General features: G+C 34.8%; 1 protein-coding gene across 1 annotated transcript in view; it reads right to left on the reverse strand.

Annotated features, from left to right (window-relative positions):
* The window catches only part of TOP2B (DNA topoisomerase II beta), a 64,479-nt gene that overhangs the window by 17,060 nt on the left and 28,705 nt on the right, over window positions 1-18,714 (reverse strand). The window contains exons 9-19 of the mRNA XM_048076088.2: window positions 12,643-12,744; window positions 12,406-12,543; window positions 11,086-11,224; window positions 8,343-8,500; window positions 7,452-7,577; window positions 6,418-6,528; window positions 6,226-6,331; window positions 5,909-6,018; window positions 2,730-2,822; window positions 2,519-2,633; window positions 428-549 (exon numbers count right to left, since the gene is read on the reverse strand). Of these exons, the coding sequence (XP_047932045.2) occupies window positions 428-549; window positions 2,519-2,633; window positions 2,730-2,822; window positions 5,909-6,018; window positions 6,226-6,331; window positions 6,418-6,528; window positions 7,452-7,577; window positions 8,343-8,500; window positions 11,086-11,224; window positions 12,406-12,543; window positions 12,643-12,744 (1,320 nt within the window). The remainder of the gene's footprint in view (window positions 1-427; window positions 550-2,518; window positions 2,634-2,729; window positions 2,823-5,908; window positions 6,019-6,225; window positions 6,332-6,417; window positions 6,529-7,451; window positions 7,578-8,342; window positions 8,501-11,085; window positions 11,225-12,405; window positions 12,544-12,642; window positions 12,745-18,714) is intronic.

Consider the following 18,714-nt stretch of genomic DNA (forward strand, 5'->3'; position numbering starts at 1 on the left):
GGAGATAGAATAATCTTTGTTCCAACACTGCATCAGGTTTTTGAAGAACAGTATCTCTTCTTCTTACCTTAAAAGACTCTATTTCTTGTTCAAGACAAAAAATTGCCCTAGTACACAGTTTCTGTAATTGAGAATCTGGAAGAAGTGTACCATGTAATTAGTTATCTACCATTTCTCCACAATCCACAAACTACTAGGGATACCACTGTGCACAAAGACTTGGAAAGAATGGAAACACGTTGTCTTATTAAGCTAAACACTGATTAAGTTCAAATAACTTAAATACTAATTAAGTTCAAATTCTTTAAAAGTAAATGTATGATTTGTAGATTCACTCCAAAGGTTTCCAATTTTAATACAATAAACATTTCCATAGTATTTTACATAGGTTCTAAATTCTCACAACTTTTCTATTCTTCATACTCACCTCCCCATGGTGATAAGCTGACATTTCGGCAACAGAACCAGCCAGCTGAGCAACCTTTACTTCACGTTTATCATTTCTCTTAAAGCAAGTGAACAACACTTTGCGCTGCCCTGGTTTTAAACCTATTAAGAATAATATCCCATTTTCAACACATACACAAGCACAGGTTTTTAAGAAATAATTTTTTTGTCTTATTCTCATTTCTAATTTCTTGAAAGAAGCTTAAACTTTAAATGGAAATAAATACATACTGTAACACTAACAAAATAACAAATGAATATCTCAGTTCTTTTAAAATAAATGATTATCTAACAAAACTGAAAAAGTTACCAGAAAAGTGGAAACTCAACCCTTTTAGCCAGTCATTACTGTGCAGCATACAATATTGTTCTAATGAATATCCTAAATATACATCTGCAAATCAAGAGTTGTTTCTTTCCTTAGAACATATTTTTCCTTAGAATCAACACAAATACAACAGTGACAACTGTAATTGTAGCTTGCACATATTTTAAAGCACTCCGAAATTTAACTTCTGTTAAGTTCTCAAATACTCATTAAAATTCAACAGAAAGATATGTTATCTATCTCCCTTTTAGATCTTTTAAAGTTTTAAGAAAGAGGCCAGACTCTTTGATCTTCTGATTTACTTTTACTGTTTAGGTACACTTAGAGTATACTTTAACTACAACATCTTTGTGGAAGCGATTGCATCATTTTTCTGCATATTATCTAGAACTGCTAACTAAAATATGCTTATTGATCTATTCAGTGTTTTAACTCAGACTACTGAGCTATACTACGGTATTGCTACACATTACCATTACTAACCCGGGTCAAACATAAGAGCAAAAATTGATAAAAAGACTTGACTCCAATCTCCATTTCATTTAAATACATAAAATTCAATTTTCTTTATAATGGGCCTGCATTGTGTTTTCATAGCAAAGATCTATTTAGAGGAACAGACCTAGAGAATTTCCTTTACACAGGAGAATCACCAAGAAATAAGAAAGTTGTAACTGAAAACTGAAGAGGTGGTCAAAGCGTTCTTCCTCTTCATATTTTTTGAGATTTTTTGTCAACAGACTAGCTTGTTATATATCACCTATGATACTGAAGAACAGAAACCACTGCTCAGGTACTACCTTCTGAGCAGTTCACAGACCCACAAGCAGTAAGGAGAATTACAGCTAACGCCGACAGTGACTCGTGGCAATTATATATATAATAATGTGTAATGTAGATATATAGATATATATAAACACACAGTTTATATTACATTATGTATACATGTTATTTATGTGGTTTTGCAGTATAGTATATTATTTATATTATACATAAATATTATTTATATTATACATATAAAGGTTCCTTTCTCATGTTCTTACATTTCTGTACAAACTTGCTGCATGAATATTTTGGTGTGGGTCTGTAGTGTCAAGAAGGCTGACCACCTCTGCTATAAAAAGTGTATTGGAAACTGGGGAGAAAGGTTTTTTTTTTGTTTGCTTACAAAACCTCAAGAACATTTTTTCATGTCTTAGTAAGTATATGTATATTTACAACATAGGCAGAAATTTCTGTTCATGATGTCTGGAGACAGCTTTACAAATGAAGCACATAGTGTGTAGTGAGCTGCTTCTTTTCATGCTCATGCTATTGCAAGGGGAGAGTTGGCAAATCTGACTGACAGAACCCTAGCAAAATTACAGGAAGGGTCATTAACCACTAAAACAATGCTTCTGGTATACAACTGAAGGAAGAAAACTCACCATCTACGCTCAGCTGCCAACTTGAATTGCAATTATTATAAGCACTTAAAAGACTTGTTTACTCTGACTGTTTAACTAGAAGCAAAGCACTTGTACAGTCCCAGGGAAGAGGTCTGGTTAAGCTAAAAGGCTGCAAAGCATCAGCTTAAGCTTCCACACAGAAGAAACATTGCAACTTCTTAGCATATGAATGCTAAACAATAATATAGAAGTCTTCTATTCCCTATCTGAATACACTGACTTCCAAAATAAATCACAGGTTTAAAAAACAATAAAAATGAATGTTCCAACGAATCATAATGAATTATCAGCTTACCATCAACAAGGGAAGGAATAGATCTCTCATTGTCTGAATTGGAGAAAAGGATCAACTCCTTGTTAATGAAGTCATTGTAAGTCAAATGTTTTGTTGCTGTACCATATAAAAATTGCTGAAAAAAACCCCACATACATTATTCATTTAATACAAAAACTACAGTATGTTTAAATCTCATCCACCACATTTATTACCATTATTTAGGACTCACCTCAGGAAGACCATGTAGCCGACGCTGCCGCCTGTCCTCCATGAAGTTTGTTAACCATTCTTTTCGGTCATCAATCTTCTTTTTACTGAAGGCCTGAAAAAAATCAGGCTCACTACAGTAACAGCATATACATGTTTGTGTAAATATATATGTGACTTTAGTCACAATTTGATATGTACTGCACTATCTGATTAAGTATTCAATAATATTTATTTGGACAAAATAAACCATGTAATTAATGCTTATGTTTAAGCAGCAGTACTGGTTCATGGCCTATTGGACATTGTTGCAGAGGGTTTTTCTAACTGACATCTGTCTCACTGATCATCATTTAAATTTATATTACTTCCTGAAATCTGTATGCAGTTAGAAAAATGTTATAATTCTTATTCCTCTCTTCACAGCAGAGTTGTCCTTTGTTTAAAGCTGTTGTGATCTTTCCATAAATAATTCTAAGGTTGGGTTCATCATTTAATTTGTCATCAAGAAAATTAACCAAAGGTATTATAAAATATACTCCACTCCTCTTGTCCTCTCCATGCCCTGTTTGCTCTATCAACCACATGTCAATAATTTATAGCTATTCCTGAGTGACTGGCTCTGGTCCTCAAAGAAAATTGACAGCCTGAAAAAACTGACATTTTATGAAAAGACTAGACGAGAATTTAGGCCAGCTGACTGAGGGCCTTAGTCTTTATGAATACAAGACGTCACTTTAAAGCAACAACTTATCACTACAAAATGACACAGGAATGTTCTGTCTGTCCTGTTACTGAAAAAGAGTTTCCCTCCAGTTGAGTTTCTTCTCCAGAAGAAATAACAGTAGAATGCATAAAAAATGTGGCTTAAGCAAAATTTCAACTAATTTGGGAAAATACAGTGAGTTGTTGAGCTACTACCTTTTTTATTACAGTGTAAAATACAGAGACTCCATCATGTTCTGATTTCAACTACTCTTCTGCATAAGAGAACAGTCATCTCTGTCTTTTTTAAAGGACTCTGACTGGAGCACTCCAGATCTCAATTAATAGCTTCATTTCCTTACAGATCATGATATTTCACATTAAATAATAAAACCTAATTTTAACTTACTGAGAAGGGGACTAAGTGATATCACCCTGTTTAGCATCAGATTGACTACCTTTGTCAATAAAGCTCAACAATTTACAATGTCAGACCTCTGTAGGCTTAAGATTAGGCTCTTCTTACGGCTTAATTCTTACAGTCTTATTCTAATTATTTTCCACGTATTTATACTTTTCCTAGACGACTGCAGTGACAAATGAACAAGAGCTGGATCAACATAAAAATTAGAATAAAAAGTTTCAATAAAAATTATTCTTGAATATTTATGTTCAAATAGAATGTTTTTTGTTTCCTTTCTTCACTTAGAACTGCTATTCTAAGACTGCTAGACTTCGTAGCAAAAAGTTCTTCATAATACTGAAGAATTTACTGTGTGAAATAATTGTTGTTTTTCTTGATTAGAGCTATCTTGAGACCTGGTAGGCCCTACAATCTTTGACCCACTATGCCCAGCGGTGACCTTGAGGCTGGATTTACAACTGTCAGCAGAGAAGATGTGGATGGGAATACAGGTGGAACTTCTGTTAACAGCTTCCTTGTGTAACAAATGACTAATTTCATCCATAACTGACAGGATATAATTTTAGACAATAGTGAGTATCAAGTATCAGCCTTAACAGGTAATATGGCCTTAGACATCATTTAAATAAATACATCCTGTATGTAAACCATTCACTATTAACGGGCCAACTTTATACAGCCCTAGAATATCTTGTACAGTTATATGTAGGCTCTGAAAAACAGACTGAAGACACGGTGAAGGGTATGAACAACAAAATAGAAAGGAGAAGACTAGATCCTCCACAACAGCGTCTAAGTACTTGGTAATGGTACTGATGAGGCAGTCAGTGAAGAATGATCACAGAGCATAAAAAGAAAGGCAATAAAAAGAATTCTTAGTAGGAGCAGAATCTGCCTTTAGGGCTAAGCTTGACATCAACAGTGACATCAATCTGCTTGGCTGTAATTGCAACTGAACTCTTCTACCTTCCCTTGAACCGAAAGACCTTCTGTCTGGAACTCTTAAGAGAACTTACAAATTCTCCTTGAACAATAATTGTGGTGTATTTGCAGAAATAGAACACATTTTTGACCAGGTTGTTCAGGGTTTCTTCTCTCTTAATGGATATGCAAACGTACAGACTCCTTTACTATCTAGATGAACACACTTTTCTTGGATGGGGAACCACATGCATGGATTATGTTTCAGTGCATCTTGGGCAGAAGTAAAATGAGAAGTACAAATAACTTCTGACATATCGTGTGGTTTTTTTCCTTCAAGAGAACAGGTACATACTGCTTACTAGCCTTTTATGTTAGTAAAAACACATCATTTTACTGGATCCACGGTATAAGGAAAAAGTTATTATATAACTGTAAGGAGAGAGCTCATTTCTGAATATGTGCATCTTCCCATTTTTATTTTTCTCTCCTACCCCTTTTTCTCTCTAGTAACACCTAAAACTGAAATAGTAAATTAACGTATATAGAAGGTGAAACACATCTTGAGAAAACAGTTCATTCTAGACACTCCATTCTTTCTCCTTCCTCAAGTTCTCTGTGAAACACAAATAATTTCCTGGTGTACTGACTGCGTCTGTCTGTTCAAAACACCTGAACACAACTACCTACAAGATTTCAAATTCAAATGTGCAGGACACATCTGAATACACACATGCCACACTGACATATCTTCAAAGAATAAATTATTATTATCTGATGTAATTTGCTCATAAACAAAAATCAGGTCCCTGAGTAGGTGCAAAACACCATCGATTTGAGCTCTATTGCCTTACTCAGAATACTCTTTTGTGTGTTCTGTCTTTAAAAGCAACTTTGAATGTAGTGTTCCTTGATATCTACACCACACAAAATTGATCAGAGCTACTAAGCAGAACGTAGAATTAATTTTGTAGCACAGATAAGGCTCTTACTCCAAAATTTGAAACATTTTTCAAAAGCTTTTTTCTCTCCCCAAAGTTCTTTTTTATTCAGTCATGCCAAAAAGAACCTCACCTGCTAGGACTTCCTCATGTTCAGGGAACAACAGAAACTAAAAAGTATCATAGAGAAACCCTTTTATAAGTTCTTACCAGTGTAATGGCAGCATCATCTTCAGGACCAGCATATCGAAATAAGATCCGATGTCTTTCCATGTCAGCAAAATATTCTTTTGCTTCTTTAGCAGTGCTGGTACCCAAACCTGTATAACAAAACAAAACAGTTACTCCATATTTGGAATTTAAGTTTTAACATCTTACCCCTTGTATATAAGTTTTAACGTTTTACCCCTTAAATAAAATTATTGCAGAAGATAGTATCATGAAATCAGCTATAAATAAAATTTTGTAACATCCATTTATTATTTATTTTTAGATCCACGAGGTTAACTTATTTGTTTTAAACAAACCTTTGTAGTACTTTATCTTCCATGCTTTATGATTTTCCATATGTTTCTTCCACTCATCAAATTCTGGAATACTATAGAATGAAAGTTCTTGCTTATTTTTGCTTGCCTTTAAAACAAAACAAAAAACAAAAATAATTAACTTTTCTGTTGTACTGTAAATAATAAATAAAATTGCATTAACAGAACCCATACCTTTACAATGGGAGTGATGAACTCCTCCAGAAAACCATGTTTCAACAGTGATGGCCAATTGTGATGAATAAAATTGATCAACAAGCCTTTTATGTGAGATCCATCCTGATCCTAAATCAGAACATGAACATGAGGCAATCTCGTAAAATGTCAGATCACGCTAAGACACCAAAAAACCCACCCCCATCCCAACACCAAAACGAGAGTGGCAATGTGTGAAAAAGTCTAGTTGCAAGGATAAACAGAATGCACTGGCCTGGATATATTAAAAACATGTTTGTTGACAGAAAACATAAAAGAGAACAGTTAGGTTTAATTTGGATTCTGAACTGAACCTGGGTATCAAATAGCCATTTGTGAACAGCCCTATCCCAGAGCTAACAATGAGCTCTTCCAAACCACGTGCACAGGTGCAGGTCACAGGTTTATTTGCCTATGGCATATTTTATCTGAGAGATGGGCAGCTCTCCCAGACAACGTGGAGCTGAATCTCTGTGGAAGAAAGCCAAACCTGGCCCATTGGTACTCATTGGTGCTAAAATGCTTGATAGTTTGACCTTTCCAGGAGAAACAAACAAACAAACCTTCACAATTATCTAAAGCATAGGCCACTTAGCCTTCTACAAATCAGAATAAACACACACTTCATGAGAATACACAGAAATAATTGCCTTCATTCTAGTTTCTGCCAGACTAGCATCACTACCTCATCTACTGTTCAGTTCTGTACTTACTTTCAACAAATTTTTGAGCAATCAAAACATTCTTGTTTATACATATTTTTATTATTACTTTGGCTTCTCTGTTACAGTGCAGCAAAGTTCTGTTGTTCATTTGGAGTAACCAAAATAACGTATAGACAAATTATTCCCATAAAGAAATCTCACACATTAGGGATTCCCTCTGAATACATCTATGTTACCATAACATAGAGGCAGGTTATAATGCACAAAAATGTAATCTACTGTAAGATTGCAGCAAAACACATTTTAAGAAGCCGTGTATATACTAAAACTTGTGAATTTCAGACTAACCTGATCTGTCATGATCATAATTTTTCCATATCTCAAACTTTTTAAAGATTCTGGATCTTCATAGCTTTTCTTGTATTGTAGTCCAACTATTTTGATGATGTTGTTGATTTCTGCATTTTCCATGATCTGTATTAAAAAGTTATATAAGCAGTTAGTATAAAACACTGAAATTCAGAAATATCCCAATCTTTTTTTTAGGTGGGGTTTATAGCTACTTTTTCAATGCATCCCTACCTCAACTTTACAACCTCCTCATCCCTAAGCCCCCTGTAGCCCTCACACCTGCAAAAATTTCTTCTGTACATGTAAGTCCTCAAGACTATATCACTGCTCCTCCACAGCCACAGCACTCCAGAGAAGGATGGAAGATAGCTAAAGGATATAACTAAAGGTCATAGGACGATATAACTAAAAGTCATCTCACAAAGCTGCCTTCTCTTTCCATCATTTCTACAGGCATCTGCAACACTGTGATACTCCTATTGCAGTACTCTTACTGCAATACTTTTACTAAAGACAAAGTATGGAGGGCAACAGAAGTAATGCAATGAGTAACAGTGATACTGCTTCGTGTTGGGAGTCAATGAAATTACATAATTGAGAGAATATAAAATTTTAATTTTTAAAGTGTTCATGTGAAGTGTTGGTATAAGTCATAGAAGAATCTTCTTGCATTTGTGAAAAAAAATATATATTTATCATCTCAGTACTTCACTCAATATTCTAGCTTAGGATTTTACTACGGGCTTTAAAGTAGCTGGTCCTTTATGAAACCCTAGCCACTTGATTTTCATGAAAAAATATAAATGAAAATACTGTGATATACCCCTAGAAATCAAAAATGAGGAGACATCTATCTGTTGGCTAAAAGGAATTGAGAAGACTACTTACCTGTTTATGAGAAGCTTCTCGAACATTAAGAATTTTACCCCTGAGTGGGAATACTCCGTATCTGTCTCGACCAATAACACCTAAGCCAGAGACAGCTAAAGATTTGGCGGAGTCTCCTTCTGTTAAGATTAGCGTGCAGTCCAAGGAATGTTTGCCGCCTGTAGTTCAGGAAGAAGTAGAAGCAAGGCAAAAAAAACAGAAAGCTTAGCTTTTCAACTCAAACAATAAGAATACGATAGAATTAGTCATGAATGCTCTTCCTAAACTCTGTCAGATAATTTGAATAGGCTGAATTTCTACTTTTAGGGATGATCCTCCATACTACTGAACTACACAACAGGAAGGAGTATCCTTGCCCTCAGCAACACGCGACAGATCACTATGTGGCAAAGAACAAAATGGAATGCAGTGGCATGTCTTAGGTAGTGGTACCGACAAATCTGCACATACACACACAAAAAAAACCACAGCAACAAAAAAAACACCCCAAAACAAATTGCTTCTGCACTTTTACCATTTCACAGGCTATCTGGAAATTACTTAGGCACACACATCATGCATATCTGAGTTATATGAGTGTGCTCAAAACTGGTATGACCTGTATATTCTGTTTACCACAACTGGAATAGTTGAATAGATATTTTAATTGATAAGCACTTTCAAAAAGGGAACCCACTCTCTCCAAAGGGTGCAAATGCTCGTTAAGCACTTTTGCTATCTTATCAGTGCCAAATGGCAGGAAAGACTGCAAAGACTTTCAAGCTGGTTGGCTTTTATCTATTGTTAATAACAAAGTTTTGAAGATAATGACATTTAAAATAGGTACTTTGATTTGCCTCTACCTGGTATGTAGAAAACAATTTGCCTCTTCCTATTACACAGAACTTACATTCAGCATCTTTGGTCAACTAAGTCAGACATATGGCTTAACTGAATCTAAATCACACAGGTATTTCACCTTGTCAAAAGGTATAGCTACAGTACTATCAGGAAGGTGCAATCCAAATACCAAGAAAAATAAGTGTGTTGTTTTAGAATATATATGAGCCTTTTTTCCCAAATGAACTGCAGAAACCAAATCTGAACGTCACCCATGTGCACCATCTTCTAGAATTATGTGATCATTAGTGATTAATTTCATGGAAGCACGATGTGCCTATTTGGTATTTTTCTGGACACGGCTCTAAAAAATAACAGAATTCAGGAGAAACTTCAAGCTTTCAGTCAGGTGGAGTCACCAATTAAAATTCATTAAGACAAGTTCTCAAGGGCAGAACAACCAGCACATTCTCAGCAAAACTGAAGGAGTCAGCTCTCTGTACCATCCCCTGCCTTTCCTCTCTCAAAGAAAGCAGCTTTTTATTGAGGTTATTATCGTATTAGCTTAGTTCTTTTGCACAATAACAAAAACTTCCTAAGGATTTTCAAGAGCAAACAGGTGACCCCTATGGTACCTTCAGTCTAAAAAAGAAAAGACTGAAGAACTTTTTACTAAATATATCACTTATAATCCTTCAACCTAAAACATTTCTGCCGGTATATACAGCACTTCAGAAAGTCAGGCTGAGTGTGAATACAACACACCTTGTTTACCAACTGAATGTCTCTTGCCTTCCTGTGTGTCCACACCTGAATGTGAAATGCCTTGCATGTGAGATATCTGTTATGTATCCAGATCCACAGATCTTCGGTAAACTAATACCTGGGTAAGCCTTCCTGGGAGTTAAATAGTTTCTGCTCCCCATGTAAGAACATTTAGGCAGTAGAGGAACATCTGAGTAACAGCTATCCAAGTTCTGGGGTGTTTTTTGTTTGTTTTTGAGTTTTCTTTCAGTATTTCATCAGTTATCCAGTTCTTCAGATGTCATATTTTGCCTCAAAAGGGTTAATTATGTGTCCTCTTAATAACAGTTTTGGTTATGAAATTTGTATTCCTTTGACAGATGCATGTTTCTGTAAGTCTAGTAAGCAAACGATACTAAATGCCAACAAAACAAAGTGTTAACCTTTTCCTGCAATCAAGTAAAAAGGAAGCATTTTTTCCTTCAAATTCCTTCACCTATAACTATACCATTTTTAAGGCGAGAGAAGATAAACAGTCTTTAGCAGTCTTACATGTTATTACTCAATTAAAAGATTTTGTTGCAATTTCTGTATCTTTCATTAGGGCAAGGGTGTATAAAAATCAACTAATATCAACATGTTGAAACTAATGACATTTCAAGTTCTTTGGTCACATGTGCCCCTCAAATAATTCAATGACATTTGCTATTGGCACAAAGATTGCCAGCTGATCTTAATTCCTATCTATGCCATGAATCAAGCCAGCAGAGATTGCCAGTTTGCCCAAAATACCCAGACAGGAACCAAAGGCCATTTAAAGTCTCACGGAAACAGTCACTTGAATCATTCCCTCAGGTCTCCACCACCTTTTGAACAGAATACTGGTAGCACTACTTAGCAGGAAACTGCAATTAGAAAATGCATGCTCTTTCATTATGGAACTGGGCTGCTGCTTTTGTCCAGCTATCTTAACTCTCCAGCCTAGAGAGGATGGTATTCATAATATCAAACTCAACATCATGCTTTAATTCTAGCACTAGGAAGTTTAGAAAATTTGTTTATAAAGCTATATGGGTTTTCATTTAAAAATAAACATAAGAATTAGAAATCAGGTTTAGAGTGATGATCTCTGTGAAAATATCTGTGAAAAATTAAAGATATTAAAAGTAAGTGCTCTTACCAGCATCGTTAGCATCATCCAGTTTTGGGATGCCCTTGATTTTACTGTGTTTCACCGATGAACATTTTTTGTTCAGCTGAGTCTGTGCCTTAAATTTGACCCAATTCAAAATACTTTCTATGATACCACAGTTAGAGGCCTGTAAGCAACAGATCAGAAGTGTGGATGAGAAAAATAAAACTCCACATGGCAGATTCTTATCTCTCAATTTTAAGCTACTGATCCTTTACATTTAAAAAAAAATGCAACCTGTAAAAGGCCAAAGAATTAACACATACCTGTGTAGCACATCATGCACACAAAACTGAAGTACAACACTCTCACAGATTCTTTTGTCTACCTTGTATAACTGGTGGTAAGGAAAGAGAATACATGGACCAAGATTTAATATGAGGATGTATTATGTTGTGTGGTTGATGTGCTGAGACATTTTAGGTACTAAGCTCCTGCTTCCTGGACTTTGGCAGCAAAATTAACCTTATAGGATATAATATGGACATCTAAGGTTTCTTTGGAAATTCTGAAAATAATTGGAAGACCCAAAAGCATTCAAAAATAAGGCTCTATGTATCAACTATTATCACAACCACTTGAGAAACTAGTACATTTCAAGAAATACACCTGCAGCGAAGATAGCATATAGCATATCTTCTAAGCAAAATCTGCTTTAGGTTTGAATTCACATTAAAAAACAAAACAACAACAAAACAACAAACAAACAAACAAAAGTGGAGCAAAACAATGCAAACTTTGGCTTTTCATTATCCTTCGCAATACAGCACTCATCAATTAGATATTCTGCTGCACATTTAACATGTCTGAAGATCAACGTTCAAACTTCCAGGAAACCAGAAATACTGTAAACCAAACACATTGATAGAAATACAATGTATATAACAAATTCTGAAGAATAAATATGAGATTGTTATTTTTCCTGTAAGGCCTGTAAGAATACCATTAGTAACACAAAACTAAAGGAATAAAATACAATACAAGGAGTTAAGTTTTGATGCCAAGAGTACTAGCAATAACACCATTCTCCTTACTACTACAGTCAAATTCATTTTACTAAAATAAATGCCAGAATCTGCAAAAAACGAAACTCACTTCTAAATCTGGGGCAACAAACAAAATACAGTCATTGCCTCCACTACTAAGGCCAGAGAATTAACAAAAGTTCTTCCATCTCATTTTCATAGTATGCTATTATCACTAGGGTACCATAATGCACCAATTAATCTTCAGCTACCTAACATGCATATACATAATCCAGTCTGTCAATTTCTGCTTCACTAAAAACAAGAAATAAGCTTTACTTACTGCTTTAAAAAATTTCTCAGATAGCTGGCACTTGGACCCAAAACTTTTAGGCTGCAATGTCATGTTTTCCTTTGTCTGGGAATCAAAAGATGGGTTTTCGATCAAGCAGTTAACAAAAACCCATATATGATTCTTCACCTGTTGAAAACAAAGAAAGCAATTTACTTAACAAAATTACCTCTTTATCTTTAATAATATACATTTATACATATAGCATTTTTGTACAATGTCACTTGCCTGAAATGGTTTCACTGAAACTCCAGCTTTATTCTTCTTTTTCACCACTTCTATAAGTTTGCCCACAACTTGATCCACCACGTAATCAACATGCCTACCACCCTTGATGAAGAAAGAAAAAAAAAACACAACACATTGAATTTTCTAATAGCTTTTAGTCTTATAAACAAGATTCAAAGAAGGTTAGTTCCTGCAGTCATACAGCAGTCAAAGTTGGAAGTCAATGCTCATTAAGTTATAAGATAAAGAAAATCTGGTTTTACAGTTTCTCTTTTGTCATTCAGTCTTCATTCCGGCCACAATGGCAGTAACTTGTAGCTATGTAACCATGTTGCCACCTGTCTTGCAACAATTGAGCAGTCACCTGGACTTCCTTACAGCTACTGCCCAAATGCAGAAGGGGGAAAGAATGGCTTATAAGAAATTCCTTGCAACATCTCAGTGGAAAATGAAAGAAAGATGGGCAGAAAGACAGGCAGAAAGACAGCATAGGATTTTTTCTTCCACTGCACCACAACAGCTGAAAGTAAAACATTCACAGTGTCTGTCACAATTCCTCCCTTTATCCTTCGAAAAGGGGGACTCTCTGGTTATCCTTGCTTAATGCCTTTCCAGATATATTTCCAACTATTTCAACTAACGCCATTACTGAGGGGAAAAAAAAAAAAAAAAACAGCTTTTGGCTAAGACAATGTAGTCACCTCCTAGCTGTGAACCCTAGCATAATAGACCCTGAAGAAGAAATATTCACTTATATATTTAAACTTTGGAAGTGGTAAGTCAGAAAAGTTACCTTTTTGAAGTCAGATATAACTACGGGATAAAAGGCTACTGGATACATACCTTCAAATACTAATTGTTTTTGCTAATCTGGAATGTTTCATTTGTTATTATTATTAATCACGATTATATCCATGGGCTCTAATCCCATTTTACACAAAACAATTACTTTTTCTTAACCTATGATGTGAATCTTTCTAAGATGCATTTGCCACACTTTGTAGGATTTGCATTGTGCATTTATTAATGTCAGTTGATGTTACTCAATGATGATAGTGTTCCATTTTCTTTGTATTAAGAAAATGATTTCTAGGTCCTATGAAATACAGATTAGCTTTGTTCGTTTAGGTAATGGACAGCTTTTCTGTGACTGTTTCTTAGTTGATAGAAGTCTGTACAGTTTCAGTCTTTACTTGCGATTCTGATTCAGATTGCTTCTGAATTTTAGAGTATACCCCATAATTGTTAGGGTTTTTTAATACATTTTTGTAAATCCATAGCCATTGTTAGGATGTAACAGATCTCCAATAGGCCTCTTTTTCCAGAAAGCTCATGTGAAATGCCTTTATTTTCCAAATGGTTTCATCTCAAAATGATTTGTCCTCTAACTGTATGTTGGGTTCTTTTTGTAGCTGGTTTAAAGCTTAAGTCCAAAGTGAATTGTAGCTAGAGAAGGTGACAGAAGCCCTTGGGCACCTTCTGGAAGTGTCTGAATTGGAAGTGTGAGAGTGGAATAACATCTTACTTGTTCAAATGCTTAGTTCTTTCCTATTTAGACTGAATTTCATCAATAGTAGAAACACTTTCTAAACATTGCAACTAGTATGTATTTTCATCACCCTGCCCCATTGTGAAGCATGAGTTATATCTGACTTCAAAAAATCTGTTACTTTCTGACACGGCTAATGATGAGAGAGGCAGGTCATAATCAACCCAATAAATTTGCGCCAGCTATCACATTATAGCATAAACCAATTCAACACATTAACGCAACAAAAACCTAATCCAGCCACTGTATATATACAAAGAGTACAGAGAAGACAGGGCAACAATATGACCCCTTTTGATGACAGTAAACTGTTAGATTAGCACTGCTGCTGATGGGACTACAGACTCAGTTGTTAAAAAAAATAATAATAGTTCTCAAAAGTGGAAAACAGTTATTAGAAAAAACACCTAACATAGATAGGTTGAGGATGTATTATGTTGTCTTATCAATTTAGTTTCTCCCAGGTGCAATATATTGGGGATTTCCTCCCATTATTTTTAACCTAAGATAAATATTTGAAGCCAGTATCTGGAGAGCAAATAAAAAATCTTATGAGTACTTACTTTCTTTCATCTCCTACTATAAAGAGGAGGTCTATGTCTCTCTCATACAGAGATCAGAGCTCTTGGTCAAGCTTTACAACCTTGACAAAAATAAATATTTTACTATGACAAGGCATATTCTGCTGAAATACTCTGACTAAGAATTCCTTCCAAGCACACTTCAGAACTGACTTATACGGTGATCTAATTGAACCAAATGGACTGACTGATGCCAGTACAGAAAAACTGAGGTAATGAATGATCTGAAATTTGTAATAGAGGCACAGAGGAATCTTATGTAACTGTTCAGTAAGACACTAGCAGGAGACCTCAAGCTGATGAACAGAAACAGCTGTAAGGGAGTGCTTCAAAATGGTAAACATTTGACTAGAGTCTCAAGGGAGAGAACTAATTTCATCATGAGGCACGTACTTTCAGAGAAGTTTGACTTTGAGGACAGGTCCTCAAATCTTTTTAAGCAAACAAAAGTAAGTACATTCATATGATTTCCTTGAATGAAAAATGTTCAGATTAAAATAAACATTGAAAATCATTGGAAAGGTAGAAAAACCTTCCACTGAAATAAGCAATAAAATGGGGAATGGAGAGGTGTGGTTTCATTGCTGCCTAGATTAGCTTTCTTTGGCTTTTCTTTGTATTCTGCAACATTATCAAGTCTATTGTTTTAAATTTCTCATCAATTGTACAGAATATGGGGTACAAAATAACAGCCGCTTTTACTGATTCACCAAGAATCACAAAAGCAAACTCCTGCAGCAATTTTAACTTTTGCTCAATGAAGTTAAGGGGTGGCTAGTATTACTTGAGTTTTACTTCCAACTTCTGTAAAAAAGGAAGATATTTTGCTGACAGAGAACTAAATAGAAAAATAAATCCCCAAATTTTAAATAGTTTTGAAAAAAAAAATTGGGGGTATTGAAGAAGTCAATATAACTAAAGTACAGGACAACTCAAAAGACAGGTGGCAGAGGGCAGAAGATAAACTTCTTTGCTCCAGGTATTTGTATTTGAAGCTTGTTTACGGATTAAGTGGGTGCATACAGAAAGATTTTCTAGCTTTAATGGTGAATTTGAAGTTTAAAATTAGTCTTTCAAGTTGCTTTAGGTTTTTAATTCATCTGTGCTTTAGCATGTAAAATGCTTGGGTAGAAAGAACTTTGTCAGTTAAAAAATATGAATGTAGAAGTGACAGTAACTTAAATCACTTTAAAGTCTGAAGGAATACAACCCTTCAAAAACCAGACAGACTTTCTCCAAGCTGCACTGAGATGATGCTAGTTGATGACTGACTGAAATTTTCGTTGCCTATCAGCAAAATAATGTTCTGTACAAGAGCAGGAGACCCCCCTCCTATTAGTACTACACAAGCATATTCCACAAGCAGTTACCGATTTTCTAATCAGCTTGGTTTATTTCGCTTTTATAGGCTTAAGGGAAGAAATTTTAAAGTCACAATCTCAATGAGTTTAGAAAATTGCAATTTTGGAAGAAAATTTTACTTTCCACCTTGCAAAACAGACTACTAAAAAAAGCTGAAAGTCTTTAGATATCTCATGCTAGTTCTCCAAAATTTTATCATTAACAAAAATACTTTAATTACAAGCCTACATAAACAGAAACCACTTTTGACTTCTTTGAAAAAGTTGTCAAACAAAGGAGCTAAAAACATGTATGTGAAACTATGTCCACAAAAGGAACAAGGCAGAACAGGGGAAACAAAAGGTATGTTTACATTTTTTTTTATCTGTTCAACTGCCTTCTTTTAAATTTATAGGCAAAAGGATATAAATAATGATAAAATACTTAATTCTAGTGGCCTTTACAGAAAGTTCATAACACATGCACTAAAATCTATTATCTTATAACAAAGAATGGAGTGATACAGACATATCCCACACAGTTAAAACATATCTAAAACATATCTAACTCAGTACCCACTATTTTACTCAGAAGATCACCTTCGCTTAACACTGATTAGTGTCCTATAAAAAAACAACAGAGTAAATAATGGTTCCTGTTGAGACTAACCTGCATTGTGGCAGGAAAAAAAAAAAAGAAAACTACCTACAAAGACATTCATCATGAGGTAACAAATAAAAAAAATCCATTCTTTAAAGCTATTTTAAAAACAGAACTGAAGAGAAAGAAAGCTTTTGATAGGTATGAGGAAGTATAAGATAGATAAGAAATAAGAAATGGAAGACATCAAAACCAAGAAAAAACAGCAGGCAAACAGGAAAAGAAAGAACAAACAACTAGCAAACAAAAAATAAAAGCTAGCTCAAACCATTCTAAGACACAGTAGGCATCTGAAAAAAATCAAAAAGGCATAAAGCAGCTGAACCAACAGGAGACAGCAGCTGTGTTCTCAACATCATGTAGAAAGAAGAGATGAAATGGAAAAAAAAGAGAGAGAAGGGAAAAAACAATGGCTTAAGATTGTTGATATTATTAATCATTACCAAACAAGCACTTGCACTTCAAAGAAACCATATACAGTTTCTGTCACTTTTCAAAACCACCTACTAAACAGCAACACAAACCACCATTGTGAGTTAGAAGCACCATACATACAAGTATTTTTTGATTCCAATGTCATTTCATTACACAAAAAAAAGTTTTTATTTATATCTGAATGATAGAGTTTCAGCATAGGGAGAGTTCAGTGAAAGTTGAAACATCGATATCCTGCCACTGAAAGAAAAATAAATCCATTTCCAAACTGCTACTACATGAAAATATCATATGGCATTTCAAAAACATTTCACATTTAAATGGCAATATTAAATGCATTATTTTCGGTCATCACATTACTAAAATCTTATGCTTACAGCAATATATCTGATTTCAGTATAACATTTTATATACAAGCAGATTAGGAAAGCCTAGTTTTAGCACTTCAAATATTTTGCTAAAACTAACAGCTGACATATCAAAAACTGGTTACTTACCAGTAATTCTTGTTCTTAGAAGATATTAGTTATTATAACAGTTCCCCATTCCTGTGTCCATTCTTAGTGTGTAGCATTGATTGAGGGATGTTCAGAGCTCAAAGTTGGGAACCTTTCAACCATCTCACCAGTAGGTGGCACATCTACCCACTATAGAAGCATAACAGCCTATAACTGCCCCAACTGTCAGTACATTTTAATACAAGATAGAAAAAGAAAAATACCCTCTAAATCTAGAGGGCTGTTAATGATTATTAAGATTACTGTATTATGAAAAATAGAACTATAACTGCAAAGCCTTTTTTTCCCAGCAGGCAACCAATGGAATCCCCATCTTGCAAAATTCAGGATGCAAGGACATCTAATGAAACTATAGCGACTAAAATCTTAAAAGTGAAGCATAGACTAGCTCCAGTATACATTCTGTTAATATTGTCATCAACAGCCAACAGCCTCAAATAATTCTGAGGTAAGCTATATTTAGATTCTATGAACAGATAAATGTTTCATGGGCTGCTCCCTGCATCCAAGTCTAATATCTGGCACTGCACCTGTATCAGCTGATTTTTTTCTGCTAAAATGATAAGTAGTATTACAATTAGCAGTGCTTCCATATTAAACATATCATTAGATTGATATGTTAATAACTGAAGTTTTACTACAATTTCTACTACAGTTACTATTTGAAATTGAGAACTTGTGAAGACAATATTAATTCAGATTATATTCAAGTCTCAGTAAAAAGTTATCTGCACAACCGTAATAACTACAAACAGTTTCAGCCTCAGAGTCTCACGTCAAATTCTGTGGCAGTCTATTGTGGCAAAATTGTGAATACACAGGGACCTGACCACAGTAACGAAGTTACAAAAACAAAACAAGGGAGCTGTGCCTCAACATACTGCCTGAACTTCTACCCACCCCTCAAAAAAAAATCCCCGTCAACCTAAAAAACTTGTTTGGAATTTAAAGCAAGTTTAAAAAACGTGGAAGGGAAATTAGCACTGGG

The sequence above is a fragment of the Anser cygnoides genome, chromosome 2, assembly GCF_040182565.1.
Source record: "Anser cygnoides isolate HZ-2024a breed goose chromosome 2, Taihu_goose_T2T_genome, whole genome shotgun sequence".
NCBI classification, from domain to species: Eukaryota; Metazoa; Chordata; class Aves; order Anseriformes; family Anatidae; genus Anser; species Anser cygnoides.